This window comes from Molothrus aeneus, chromosome 16, assembly GCF_037042795.1.
Source record: "Molothrus aeneus isolate 106 chromosome 16, BPBGC_Maene_1.0, whole genome shotgun sequence".
In the NCBI taxonomy this organism is placed as follows: domain Eukaryota; kingdom Metazoa; phylum Chordata; class Aves; order Passeriformes; family Icteridae; genus Molothrus; species Molothrus aeneus.
Window position 1 is genome coordinate 9007389 of NC_089661.1, and position 13313 is coordinate 9020701.

Here is a 13313-nt window from a genome sequence, read left to right on the forward strand (position 1 = left end):
GCCGTGACGTGCCGTGACGTACCGTGACGTGGCGCGCGAGGGGCGGGGCGCGCGGCGCCGCACGCGCGGTGAGGGCAGGGCAGGGAAGGCGGCGGCTCGCGCCTCCCGCGCCCACCGGAGCGGGGGCACCCGGCGGGGCGGGGCCGCGGCACGACTGCACCAAGGTAAAGCGGGGAGGGGGGGGGGAAGGCGGGCGTACACGCGAGGGGGGCGGAGGGAGGGGAGAGGCCGGAGGCGCGTGCGGTGGGCCGATCCTCCCCCCCCCCCCCTCTGCTTTGCGCGTTGGTTCCGCCCGGCTGCGGGGGCAAGGCCGCCCCGGCCGCCAGGGGGCGCAAGGACGCCCTGCACACCCGCAGCGCCCCCCTGTGCCCGCGCGGTTCCAGGCCGTGGGGGGCGGCAGCGCCATCTTGACAGTGGCAGCGGCTGTGGGGGCGCCCGGTGGGCAGCGCTCAGTGACCCACAGCGGTCTGTGGCCCACAGCACTCTAAGTCCCCAGTGACCACGGTGCTCAATGTCCACAGGCCTTGGTGCCCACAGCGCTCAGTGCCCACAGCACTCACTGACCTACAGTGCTCAGTGCCCACAGTGCTCACTAACCCACAGGAGGAGAAGGAGCGTCTTAAGCTGTGCCAATGGTTTAGGTTGGACACGAGGAAGAACATCACAGAAAGGGTGATTAGAGGTGGGAATGGACTGCCCAGTTTGGTGCTGGAGTCACCGTCCCTGGAGGTGTTAAGGAAAGCCTGGACATGCTCTGGTTGACAGGGTGGTGTTTGGTCACACACTGGACTTGGTGGGCTCAGAGGTCTTTTCTAACTCTCCTGATTCACAGCCTTCCATGCCCACAGCCATGCTGTGGTTCTCAAATAGCAACTAAAAATCATGTCTATCAATGAGTTTCATTGAGTGACCCTCAGAATTAAGCACGAAAAAGGTCAGGGAGGATTTTGTCTCTGCTAGCATTAATATTTATACCTGTTCTCAAGCTTGGGAGCTTTTCCAATGCTGGGAAATATTTCTATTCAGGCATTCAGTTGCATTTGGCTGGAAGCCAAGGTATGAATAAGGTGCATAAATCTATACTGGAGCTTGTGTCTATGTTGTTATATTTCTGTATGCTTCTATATTATATAAGCAAGGCCATCCAAGGATAGCTGAGAATTCATTTTCTCTGCTAAATTTCTCATTCTGCATTAAAATCTTTCTCTGCTTGTAAGTAATAGAGAACTAAACACACAGGAGAAGAAAATGGTATGAAAGCATGAACAACAGAGTTGGACAGGACTGGAGACACGTTCATACTGCTTTAGAGTTTACCTGGACACTGTGTGCTTTCCATGAGAAAGCTAAGAAATAAGTAAAGCAACTTTTTTCATTTCCCTTCCCCCTTCCCACAGTCTAAGTCAGGATTTCTGTTCTTCCTGAAGCTCCTGCAGCATGGAGGCACTCCCAGGGCAAGTCTGTATGTCCTACTAAAACCAGACAATGCCTTGACCACCTCAGACTAAGAGAAAGAAAACCCAGTGATCAAAAGCAATTAGTTAAGGGTTTCCACCTTCATTTATTCAAGTGAAAAAAATTTTGTAGAACCTTAATTTTGTGCAAATTGGCTTATTTGAACTGACATAGGAAACAGTGATAAAATCCATGTCCTTGCTTTTACTATTTAATTATATTCTCTTTGCATGCAGTTTGCTTTTTCTGATCAAAAGACTGCTCCATATGCAAAAGCAAGCTTAAAAGAGATCCAAGTTCAGTCAGAAATCTGAGGCACAGATAGAACAGCAGAGTTCCCATCCCAGTTGATGAACAATGTGAGTACAATGACTTAGGGAGTCTGGTTCAGAGGTGTTGATCAGGGTTTCAGATCACTTCAGTTTGCCAGCAGAAGGACACTGGCATGAGAAAATCCTAAACCCTGTGAAAGTCTCCGTGCTTTTAGATACCATTACTGAATATCTTGGTTCAGTAACTTCATTCATTTTCATCAAATCTGCATATATTTATGATTGCAGCTTGTAGATGGAAAGAGTGAGAAATAAATCTTTGAGTCAAATTGATGGGAATGTCTGGAAATTTACAGGCTTGTGTCACTGGTAGAAATGAGGATGTAACACCATCATGGAAGAACATGATCTTTCATTCTAATAATTTTTCACCACGTGGAGATGGAATACTTTAGCTGTGATTGAGGTTTTGCTAGGATTTGGTTTTGTCTGAATCTTTTAAAAAAAGTTATGAATGTTCAATCAAGAATGAAAATCAAATGAAATTTTCATTTTGCCTGTACATACTGCAGCCACGCGTGCTCAGCGTTTGCAGGGTACTGTCACAGGCTACTGAGTCATTGATTTGAGTAAAAGAAGACAAAATTACTTTTGTGGAAACTAGATTTTGAAACTTAATATTGCTGGAAGGCATGTGACCTATCCAGCTATCACAGGAATCTCTGACCCCTTCTCTGCCCCCTGTGCCACAGGAACTCATTGTCTCAGTTGTTGTCCCTCAAGGAAATGACAGCCCCAAATCCACTGCTGCCTTAGGAACCACAGACTCATTGTGGCAGACTTGCATGAAAGATGAATATGGATTACTGACCTCTGTGCTGTGGAGAGCTCTGAAAGGAATGATTGATTATCTGCTGCATTAGCATCAGGAGAGAGACTGCAGGTCACTTTTTAGCTAAGTGGCATCATTTAACTCCCTAAAAAAAACCCAGATATGTGAATTTTTCTGGATATCTTTAAATAAACATTATCCAGAGAGGGCATTTTAAAATAGGAGCTGTAGATTGGCATACAGGCTGGATTGTCTTATGGGCACATAGTATGAACATGGTGCTGTTCCCTACTCCAGTGTTGATACACCGTGGTCTGGAATGACATCATTTACTTCAGTAACAGGGATGTGAGCACAGCTTCATTTGGAAGGCAGTCAGCCCAGCACTTTGTCACTGGGTCTTTAGACTCCTTGCCAGTAGCAAACCAGCTGTCAAATAGAAGTTGTGTTGCTGCTAAATAAAACATTTTACATCTGAGAAGCTCAAAGCTGCCTTTTCAAATTATTTCATGCAGGGTTTTGTTCCCCACCTCCCCAGAGCAAACCCAGTTTCAGCACCACCCCTAGGTGTGTTTTACTAACATGTGCCCCAGTTAGCTGGGGTGTGAAAGAAGAGATCAATTGTTTTAAAATACCCTTTTTCCCCCATGGGCTCTTCCTTTCAACCTTTATTTTCTAAAATCCTCTATGTACTCACTGTTGGCAGATTTTATGCTTAAAGTGAGTAGCTAATGCTTGATTTGAGAAGAAAGGATGAAATAAAATAGACTTACAACTTCACCAAAGGAGCTGTGCAGAGGAGGAGGATGCTGGACATGTGTTCCCAGGCAAGCATCCCCTGCTGGGAAGCAGCTGAGGTTTAGCTGCTCCTGGATCTGCAGTCAGTCTTGGTGCAGCCTGTCTGCTGTCCTAGCTGTGCTTTGACACTGCACTCTTGGGGTCATTGCACAGTGCAGTTGGCAGGTTCCTTTTATTATTTTTATATGAACTTTTAGTTTAAATTCTAGACAAGCCTGCAAATATCAAAATAAGACTGGTGTTTCATTGATTATTCAGATTATTGAACAACCATCTAACAATCCAAAGGAATGTCTGTTTGTTTCCTGAAAGAAAAACCTACTGCATTTTATAGTCTAAGGGACTATTTTAATTAACAGTGAAAAAAGTTTGCACGTTCACCATGCAGTAAGTCATCCAGTGCTCAAATCTCCTTAGGAGTTTGGGTACAATGGGGTGTTTCAGGTGCTTGATTGATCAGAGGGGGGTGTGTGGGACCGGCTCTGCCCAGCACCCAGCAGGGCTCCTCTGGGAGGCAGCGCTTGGCTCCCTCCAAAGCCCGGATTCCAGCACTGGCTCCCAACTGCGACCTCCTCTCTTCCCCTCTGACCTCTCCTGGTTTGCTCTGTGGCAGTGAACACCCGAAATTTGCTCAGCTGATACAATAGCCCTGTACTTTCTGACAGAAATGCCTGTGGTTAACCTCTGTGGGCTGCACGCTGCAGTAAAATGAAGGGTGGTAGAAGTTAAACAATGGGTGTGACTACCACAAGATGGGTGTTAGTGGGAAAGTGGTGTAACATCCACTTAGCATTCCAGAGATGTGAAATATAATTATGATTTAAATGCCAAAGATGTAAGTTGAAAGATGAGTAAGTGCAAGGACATGAAAGCCTCCCTTATCTTCCTTTCTAGCCCACTCAGAATCATTTTGCACACCCACAAAACTAATACAAGTGGTGTCACTTGATGAAATTGCACCTGATACATGACTTGTACCATCACTTACATTTCTGTCAGTGTGGGCACTGTTTATACCAAAGGAAAAATTCCAATCTCATTTACAACATTTTAAGTTTGAAGTAATTTTGCTCTCAGTGGAATTACTCCCTATTTATACTCCCACTCAGATCAGAATCTGACCCAGGCTTTGAATTTTGTCTTATTTGCTCTCATCCTCTCCTATCACAGACAGAAATCCTCAACCTGCAAAGGGCTCCTCATACCTTCATTTATGTATCTTTGCAGAAATGGCTTAGGAGCAGGTCTGTAATGATAAGAACTGTTCACTAAATGAGCCCTGGGAGCAGCTGGTTGCTGAGTAGAGATGAATAGCTGCTTAATGTCTTTTACATCATCCAGCCTATGTGGGAAGGAGAGCAGGAATGCAGAAGGGCAGCCCATGCCTACCTAGATGAGGGGCTACACAGTTCTGTAGCAATGCCAGCACAGAGGAGGAAAGGAAAAAAGAGTAAGTTGTAGATGGGGGAGGGGGAGCAACTAGTGGGGAAATAATTGTTGGTTCTAGACTTTTCAATAAAATCTTTCTAAACAGATTCTTGGTATGTCGAAAACCCAAGGGCAGCAGGTGTAGTCAGCTCTGAACAAAGGGCATGCGCTGTCCCAGGCTGTCACTTTGGAAATTGTCTGATGCATAGATCACCATTGAAACCTGTATCTTAAACATTTTTACCCCCAACATTGTTCCTTTTATTTTCTCTATGGATTACATGAAAACCTAACCTGTTATCACCTTCTCAGAGGTGACACCTTCAGATAAAAGCAGAGGAGGGAAGTCAGGAGAGGCTCTAGGTGAGGCCAGGATTTGGGACTCTGCTTGTGCTAGGATAACCCTTGTAACTGAGCTGTTTCTTTTCTGTACAAAATATGCACCTAGCAGGGGGAAACAGTGATTTTTCAGATACTGGTACATCTGTGCCTTCGTGTCTGACTGATTTCACTGCCTGAAATGGAACTCTAGAGTGGATAAATTGAAGCACTTTCTCCAAACTGTTTGATGAGCTGGGACTACCTAGTTATATTATTGTGGAATTCATTTCCTAGAAATACTATAACCATTTACTAGAAGTACTTTCTGCTGTGTAGGAAGAATAATTTTCTGTCTGGGGGAAAATATACGATTGGTTAAACATGTTAAAATACAAAACAAAAATGTTTGCTCTTAAGAATCAGACAAAAATAGTTCTTGAAACCATGAAAGGTCTTTAGATGACAGCAACAGTTAAGATAGGGCTAGGAATTTACAGTTCAGGATTTTTCATGAAAAAGAACCATGAGTCAAATCCTGTGTCAGGTTAGCATCTGTAATTCCACCTTTGGTGAGGGAAAGAGGGTCAGGAGCCACAGGAGGCTGGTTCTGGTCAGCCACTGTGCTGGAGGCAGCAGCTAAAGAACAGGACAGCCTGAGAGGCCTTTGGCTTTAGCCCCTCTTTTACAACCCAGAATTGCCACAGACTGCAGGGATTTGAGCCACAGCACACTGCCAAATGTTGGGTGCTGCATTAGGCAGCAGCTTTTCCTCATGGCCAAGGTGCTCCCTCCAGGGGAAGGTCAGGCTGGCTGAGTTCCTCTGCTCCAAGCTGTCCATTCCCAGCACACAGGTCTGATTGCAGGGTAGATTCACCCCCAGTAATTAGAGCTCCAGGTTGGCAAATGAATCCTGGTAGTCAGATAATGTCCTGTTCCTGACACTCGTTCCTCATTGCATCCATGTACTCACTTGGCAGTGCTGCTGCACCTTCCTTTGGCACAGTGAGGTACCTCTCACAGCTGCACTGCCCCTTGAGCAGAAGTCATTGCTTCTGTTAATTTAATTCATGACTGAAATTTTGTCATCCAGAAGTGGATTTGTCTAAGGGATATTTGTGGTCTGTCATGAAATAGTGTAACCAGTTACATGATAAAATAGTCATTTACATAAAACAAGAATAAAATTTCATTCTTTCTTCTGACAAATAGTCTTCTCACACCTGGAGGCTGATTCAGTGGGCTCAGCAGGTTCACAGCTCTCTGAAAATCAAGCCATTCAGGAGTTTCCTAAATCCCAGTTAGTCTGCCTCTCCTGAGTGCTTAGATAAAATAGCTTTCATCACCTTTTCATCACCTCAAACTCCAGCTGAATCATTACTGCCATGGTATCACAAATAAACCTCTCAGCCCCTGGAGCCTATACAAGTTTTCAGCAATATTGTGGTGGTTTTGTCATGCATTTCATTCACAGATTTGCAAAGATAGGGTCAGCATTGGTACAACAATGTCTCGGGAAGGGGGATATGTAGAGTTTCGGTGACTTGCCCAATGTCTGTTGCAAAACATCAATGAAACAGAACCCAGGCATTCTTGTACCAGGCTTGATTCAGCAAAGCACTAAACCAAGTGCTTAACTTTGAGCAAGAGCTCAAGCTGTTTGAATGCAGATAGATTTAAGTATCTACATAAATACTTTGCTGGACTGAGTTTTCAACTTTCAACAGCTAATTATTGTCTACAGCTATTTCAGGGTTTTTTCATGTAGCTCAGCATTATCTTTGGACAGCGGAAATATTTTTAAACTAATTTAATGGTGTGAACAAATGTCCAAATACTCAAATTTCAGCACTGATTGGTTTGACCACAAACTCCAAAAAAACTCACTTCCTTTTCAAACCAGGACACTGGCCTTTTGGCAACTCAAATGTTCATGCATATGTTGGGGGATTTGTCTTGTCTTGTCCTTTTAGATGACACCAGCAACTCGACAAGAAGTCCTCGGCCTTTACCGCAAGGTTTTGCGAATAGCCAGAACCTGGCAGTCGGCATCAGGACAGACAGAGGAAACCATGAGGGAGAAGGAGTACATCAGAAATGAAGCCAGAACATTATTCCGAAAAAACAGAAACGTGAGTGTCCCCATGGTGCTGAATTTCCTAATTACTCTTGTCCTGCTGTTTGCACTCTGTGGTTGGATGCTAAGATAGGAATGTAAGGGTTGAGTTCCCAAAATTTTGTTCACCTTAAATGCTGGTGTATTTGGGTTACAGTTTAAATATCATCCCTGAGAAACTCAAACCATTTCAGCTCTTCATTAACTACTGTAGAAGTCTAAAAGGTCTTTTTTCAGTAAAAAAGTGCCAAGAAAAAATTAAATTCCAAAGATACTGCTTGTGTAATTGAAGCAGCTTTTGATCTTTACAAGGTTAGCTAAGTGTATCATTACCCATGCAATGGCAAACAGAACTCAGCAGCTTCTTTTTTTCTTTTCAAAGCAGCAATTATTGGCACTTCTTTTAAAAGAAGCACTTTAATTTTTTTCTTAAGGAAGAAATTTCAAACCCTGGTAATCAAAGGCCCTTCTTGTAATTCAAGATCACAACACTTATTTATATCCCATATTGGTCTGGGATTAAATTGAAGTAATGCAAAATCAAAAAAATGAATTTAAGTCATAATTCACACCACATTTCTCACTTCAAAGAGAGTTTCTGGATAGGATGATAACAGAATGTACACCAAGCAGTGTCTTTCCTTTCTCCAATGGTGACCTTGCAGAGTGACAAACAGATGAGCGTGGTTTTTTCATAGATGTAGTGGTAGTTTACATGTGTTTTGTCTTTTTACAGAGAAAATACCATGTTTGGGTAAAAAACTCCTTCTGTAGCCTCAGTCCTGACAGCCTCTGGGCGTTAACATTCAGCACCATCAAGCCCAGAACTGCTGAGTCCAGGAAAATACCAATGATACCTTTTATGGGTGTGAAAATACAACTCATTGTATCCTTGAGTTTGCCAAAAGAAGCTAAGGAAAGCCACGTGCTGGGCATCATTTACACTTGGGCTTCCAATTGCTAATTACTGTACTCCCATAAAACTCTTGTTTGTCTGATCATCCCAGGTAACAGATCCAAAGCTGATTAAGCAGTGCATAGAAGAATGTGAGGCAAGAATAGAAATTGGACTTCACTATAACATCCCCTACCCAAGACCTGTGAGTATAAATCACAAAGTCTTCACTGATACCTGCTGAGCTTTCCCTGCACCACAAAACCATCAGTTTCCATCACTCTCACTGCACTGCATTTTTAGATGAGCTGGCATTTAAATGTATGCTAAAGCAGAGCCAAATGTACATTGAGATAGATGTTCTCTATCTTTCACTGTAAATTGGGGAATTTCTTCTCAAAATAAGGAGTCAAAGCCTAAATGGAGTTGCATGAACTAAATTCCCAAGGCCTCTGAGTATTTAGCCAACCAATGAATATAGAGAAACATGGTAATGGAATCAAATAATAGAAGAGAATGAGAGAATAAAGATACCTCATTACATCTGCCATAGGTACAATAATTTTTACAGCCTACATTGCTGTTAACTGTTCTCCTGGTCACAAATCAGGCCTTATGAAATACCTCTCTGTGTTGCTGCTTCTTTTCTCTTCTTCCTACAGAAGAACATGTCCAAAATTACTGAAATGCTGGAATTTGCAGCAAAGTTTTCTACTGCACCATTCAATACAGTTTCCTCCCTGCCAGGTCACCTCTGTCAGTAATACTTTATGCTGCCTCCCATAGAGGCATCCTCTCTGCTCCTGTTGATGAGTAAGGGAACTGTTCACATCTACAGTTCCCTTATTAAGGCAATCATGGTCAAAATTAAATTGTATCTTTAGCAGATGCTTGCTTAGACTATGGTCACTGTTACCATCTGTTTCAGTATACAGAATAGCAATGCACAGCTGGCAAACTGTGTTCCTAGTAAGGGGCCTAAAATGTGTCCTCTGCAGTAATTTCAAAATCCCAAAGGATCTGCTCTCTCAGACAACTGGATGATTATTATTTTTCAGATTCTAGAAATCTCTACTGCTGCTTTAGTCAGTGCTTTTACTACTATTTGCACCTAAACACCCATCTTACAGGATGACAGCCTCAGCCACAGTAACACCTGACTGCTACCACCTACATTTTTCAGTCATTTCAGGGTTACAGCTGCATGATTCCCACTAACAGTCTTATGAAACATAAAGACTTTGTCAATCAAAGGAAGAGTCTGTCACCTATTGCTCCTTCTGCTTATGGAGTCAATGACATTGATTGTACATTTTAATGTGCCACATATATATAATCATGACAGTAAAAAGGCAGCCTCTCAGTACATACAGTTTGGGGTTATTTTGTAACTTGTTAAGTAGGTATGAATAAATCACACAGTGATTCAAGACATTACTCAAGAATTTTTAGGGTTTCTAGTTCTTACTGTTCTGGAACATTGTCAGCAATCCTATTTCATCAGGTATCATTGCTGTGTGATACCAAACTGCAAAACAAAGTTACTAAGGCCTTACATAGATAGAATTTCATTAAGGCCTAAAATATATGGGATTTTAATAAACAGAACAATTAGTTCTGTTATAGTTACACCACCAATTAGTTCTGAAAATTACACCACTAATCACTCCTCAGAGAGTGCTCCTCCTAGAAATCTAATAACCTGGCTTGAGAAAATAGAGTTACCCTCTCCAAAGTGTGAAGAAATGATTTAAAACTCAGTGAAACTTAGTCTGTATTTTTCTTCCCAATATGCACCTAACTGGTGGGATTTTCTTTTCCAGATCCATCTACCTCCCATGGGCCTTGCCCACAAACAAGGCCGTACATTGCGACACCAGGAAAAGTTAAGGAAGATTTCTAAGCCAATATATCTGAAATCCCATGATGAAGTTTCATAAGCCACCATTTAAGCTGTGGTGTGTAATCACATCCTTTAAACTGTGAACTGCAATCCAGGTGATTTGTGTGCACAACTGTGAATAGTGTGGTCACTTGCTCACACACTTCCTGAAGCCAAAAATCCAATTGATCCATTGTGTATGATGGATAAGGTTGGTTTAGTATTTATTACATTTCAACCACTGACTTGTCAATAAAAGTAACACTTTTTAAGGAGTGAGCTGTGATACAAAGATTCTTTTGACATCAGGACAAACTGCAGTAGGATTTCAAACTCTGTTTATCTGTAACAGGGGTCTCTGTGCTCAGCTGTGACTCAGGACTGTGCCTTGTGTAAGGTCAGCCACAATCAAGGAAGTCTGGGACAGTCAAGAAGGCACAGTTCCTCCAGAGCTTCTGACTGCCAGTGGGAGTACAGTCACTGCACCATGCACCTGCTCTCCTTCCTGCCTGCTGTCCCTGGAGGAGAGCTCCAGTTTCACACTTCCCTTATGGGGAAGTTTTGTTTCTGGGCAGTAGAAAAGACACAGCAGAAGTGCCACTACTCCTTTGCAAACTGCAGAGGAGTGGCCTAGACTCTCTATGTCAGCTTTTTTCTCTCTTCCTTTGGAGAGGGTGTGGATATGAAATGCAAAGTTTGGAATGCTATTACACAACTCTGAGTAAAACATTCCAGTGTTGGGTTCCTCAGGTTCCCATGTATGGACTGGCTGAAAACTCTGCCTTCAGGGTATCACTATGGGAACAAGCTTAGGATGCTTTGGTGTCCTCACTGTGTGTTTTCACATGGTCAGCTTTTCAGCATATACAGCACACTGGCTTTCTCAACAATTATTTTAATTTTAGTGTTAGTTTTGAACTCTTACGTTATGGATTGAACCCCAACTTTAGTAAAAGAATGTATCTACAAGTCTCCTAAATTTGAGGGGTATTTCTGTTTGCCAGGTGCCTCATGAATAGAAGTAAAATGAAATTAATTTTCTTTTCGTGGCCTACCAGTTGTTTTGGCTCCTTTGCAGTCCTCTGACTTTACCGGGCTGTTGACATGTTCTCTTCAGGGAAGTTGGGGGAGTCTTCCATCCTTCAGGCTTGAAATACCAGTGAGACCAAGCTTGGACAAGAGCCACACTGTACTGGACACTACCTAAGCACAGTCCAGAACACTGAAAGGACAACCTATTCCAGCCTGACTTTAATAGTGGCTTAAAAAAAATAAAAAAGCAAATTTGACATGTGCATGTGTTTATGATTTCCTTTTAAAGTGGGAGAAATCAATGAAATCTCATTTCTGAGCTCACCAAGTCATTCAAAACTCTCCAAGCTCTAATAAACAATGACAAAGAAATATTGCTGTCTACCTGAAAAGTAAGTTAGAACTGGTCCTGTGCAGAAGAGACTGACAGCCCCTCCCCAAAGAATGCACTTCTAAGAGGGAAAAAAGTACAAGCAGATGAGAAAGTATAAGAAAACAATGAGAAGAGTGAATCAGCATGACAGGCACTGGCTAGCCCAATTTCTCACTACCCTCTATGGCTCCAGTCCATAAAGGTCTCTATTCCCATATAATTATTTCCTGGGAATGCCTCATGCGGGGAGTAACAGGTAAAATGCCATTGTTCTGTCAGTGGAATATTTGCAAATTTACTGCTGCCAGGAAGACACAAAACAAAACTCCTTTAGCCCAGGGAAAAGGGAATTGCATTAAAAAAAGAAAAAAATATTAACATGATTGCACACACTGCTTAATTCTTCATTGAAAGAAGTCTAAATACAGACTAATCTGATATCCTAATTGTGATACACCAGTGGAGGGATGCATCAACTGAGCCCAGCCAAAATGTGCAGAGGCAAGGGGTTTGAATGGAAGCTTAAGCTCACTCTTTGTCATTAAACTATCATTTGAATCTTTTGACTTGCTGAAGTTGATGTGACTAATGAAGGTACTGATGCTCTGACACATCAGGTGAATAAACAGCCATGGAAATGAGCAGTCTCAATTTACTGTCTGTGTTACAGTCACAACTCTTTCCTAAGCACATACTGTAAGATGTAGATTATTTCCAAAGAACAGCCCTAAAATTACAGAAGATTTACACCAAATTGAAATAACAACAGGAGTTTGAGTTTACTTCTGAAGGAAAATGCAAAGAAGCAATTTTTAAAAGGTTAAAATACCCTCAAGTAACTCAAATGAGTATCCACTTTCTTAACTGAGAAACCAGCAAGTAGCAGCATCACATTATTTGAGGTGCCTTAAAATGCTACACAGCCTAATAATTATTCAAAGGGTTTGAAAAATTATTAACTGGTGCTTCATCCTCATTACTCTCCATCACCAGAAGGCAAAAACTGAAATTTGTTAACACTTCAGGCTGTTCAGCTGAAGGAAGGATGAGATCAGCTCTTTTTTCAAGTCGAGAGAGCAAATCCTTTCTTTCATAGCCTCAGTTAGTCAGTATGGAAAGGAGAATCTAAATAGAGTCCTTTGATTTTGGAGGTCAAACTGACCAATTACGATTTTGAGGGAGTTTCATAAAAAAATTCATCTGCAACTCAGTCCAGCAGGTAGGGAGACATCTCAGCTGGTACTCTTGTATTAGGAGCCAAGGCCCTTAAACTTCTGTCAAGAAGTATCCCAATGATTGCACAAGATGTCATTCCTGCACATTAATTTTACTTGCAAAAACAGGTTGTCCTAAAATGCCTCTGCTTTCTGCAGAATTTGTGATGCACTGGATTCACCCAGTCATAGTGTACACTCTGTCCTGTACTTGCTGAACCTTCTCTTACTCTCCTTCCAGTAAATACTGTCATTTTCCAATTTATCACCCTAGTCATCACCCTAGGAGATGCTTTAGAATAATTTACAAGAAAATGATGACATTAACTTTATATTCTTCAGAAATAAAAGTCCTGAGTCCGTTGCATGAACTCTCCTGCAAGCCCACTGGTAGGCAAGGCAGTGATAATTTGTTGACACAGTATCTGGCCTTGAACACCTAAATAACACCCCCTTTCTGCAAGTTCTGTCCCTAAATCCATCATTACTAAGGCTGTCATTTATGAAGCTGTGCACTTACAACTAACATTAGCAAGCACACAACCTTTAAGAAGATGGACGTGGCACCTCCTCACTGAATGTCCCACTCCATGTGGTCTGGGGTGAGGAAATGCTCATTTTGCTGCAGCAGCTCCCCAGGGCAGCATCACAGCACCAAAACAGGGAAGGTTACCTGATCCATCTTCCCACCAATACCA

At 42.5% G+C, this 13313-nt stretch overlaps 1 protein-coding gene across 1 annotated transcript; it reads left to right on the plus strand.

Annotated features, from left to right (window-relative positions):
* The first annotated feature begins 56 nt into the window (after positions 1 to 56).
* Positions 57 to 11967, plus strand: LYRM1 (LYR motif containing 1). Its single transcript, XM_066560684.1, has 4 exons — positions 57 to 164; positions 7077 to 7235; positions 8227 to 8319; positions 9938 to 11967. The coding sequence occupies exons 2-4, from the start codon at positions 7077 to 7079 to the stop codon at positions 10052 to 10054; spliced, it is 369 nt and encodes a 122-aa protein (XP_066416781.1). The 5' UTR covers positions 57 to 164; the 3' UTR covers positions 10055 to 11967.
* Positions 11968 to 13313: the final 1346 nt, after the last annotated feature.

Excerpts from the sequence above, each read along its gene's own strand:
- LYRM1 (XM_066560684.1), top strand. The coding sequence starts at position 7,077 with ATGACACCAGCAACTCGACAAGAAGTCCTCGGCCTTTACCGCAAGGTT. Across the intron at positions 7,236-8,226 it reads TATTCCGAAAAAACAGAAAC|GTAACAGATCCAAAGCTGAT; the intron begins GTGAGTGTCCCC and ends TGATCATCCCAG. Across the intron at positions 8,320-9,937 it reads ACATCCCCTACCCAAGACCT|ATCCATCTACCTCCCATGGG; the intron begins GTGAGTATAAAT and ends TTTCTTTTCCAG.